The sequence below is a fragment of the Antrostomus carolinensis genome, unplaced genomic scaffold, assembly GCF_000700745.2.
Source record: "Antrostomus carolinensis isolate BGI_N321 unplaced genomic scaffold, ASM70074v2 scaffold47745, whole genome shotgun sequence".
NCBI classification, from domain to species: Eukaryota; Metazoa; Chordata; class Aves; order Caprimulgiformes; family Caprimulgidae; genus Antrostomus; species Antrostomus carolinensis.
In genome coordinates, this window is record NW_010315289.1 from 4,269 (window position 1) to 4,575 (window position 307).

The 307-nt window shown below is 51.8% G+C and overlaps 1 protein-coding gene across 1 annotated transcript in view; it reads right to left on the bottom strand.

Annotated features, from left to right (window-relative positions):
- Positions 1-307, bottom strand: part of AMDHD2 (amidohydrolase domain containing 2) — a gene marked incomplete at its 5' end in the record, with an annotated part of 6,597 nt that overhangs the window by 2,267 nt on the left and 4,023 nt on the right. The window contains one exon of the mRNA XM_010167896.1: positions 5-19. Within this exon, the coding sequence (XP_010166198.1) occupies positions 5-19 (15 nt within the window). The remainder of the gene's footprint in view (positions 1-4; positions 20-307) is intronic.

The following is a 307-nucleotide window of genomic DNA, read 5'->3' on the forward strand; positions in this document are numbered from 1 at the left end:
CAGGGTCACGATGGTGGAACTGCCCAAGGGGAGAGAGGACAAGCTGTGGAGCATCACCAGGACTTGTGGGCTGAGACCCCATCAGGGGACACAGCTGTCATCTCTCAAACAGTGCCTGGCAGCTGGGTGCTCCATCCTTTACCAGACAAATCTGGTCATTTCCTCAAATTTCAAGAGTCTGCTACAGCCTTGACTCTCTTCCCCCAGTTCAAGAGGGACAGGGAACTTCTGGAGAGAGTTCAGTGGAGGCTACAAAGATGATTAAGGGGCTGGAGCATCTTTCTTATGAGGAAAGACTGAGAGAACT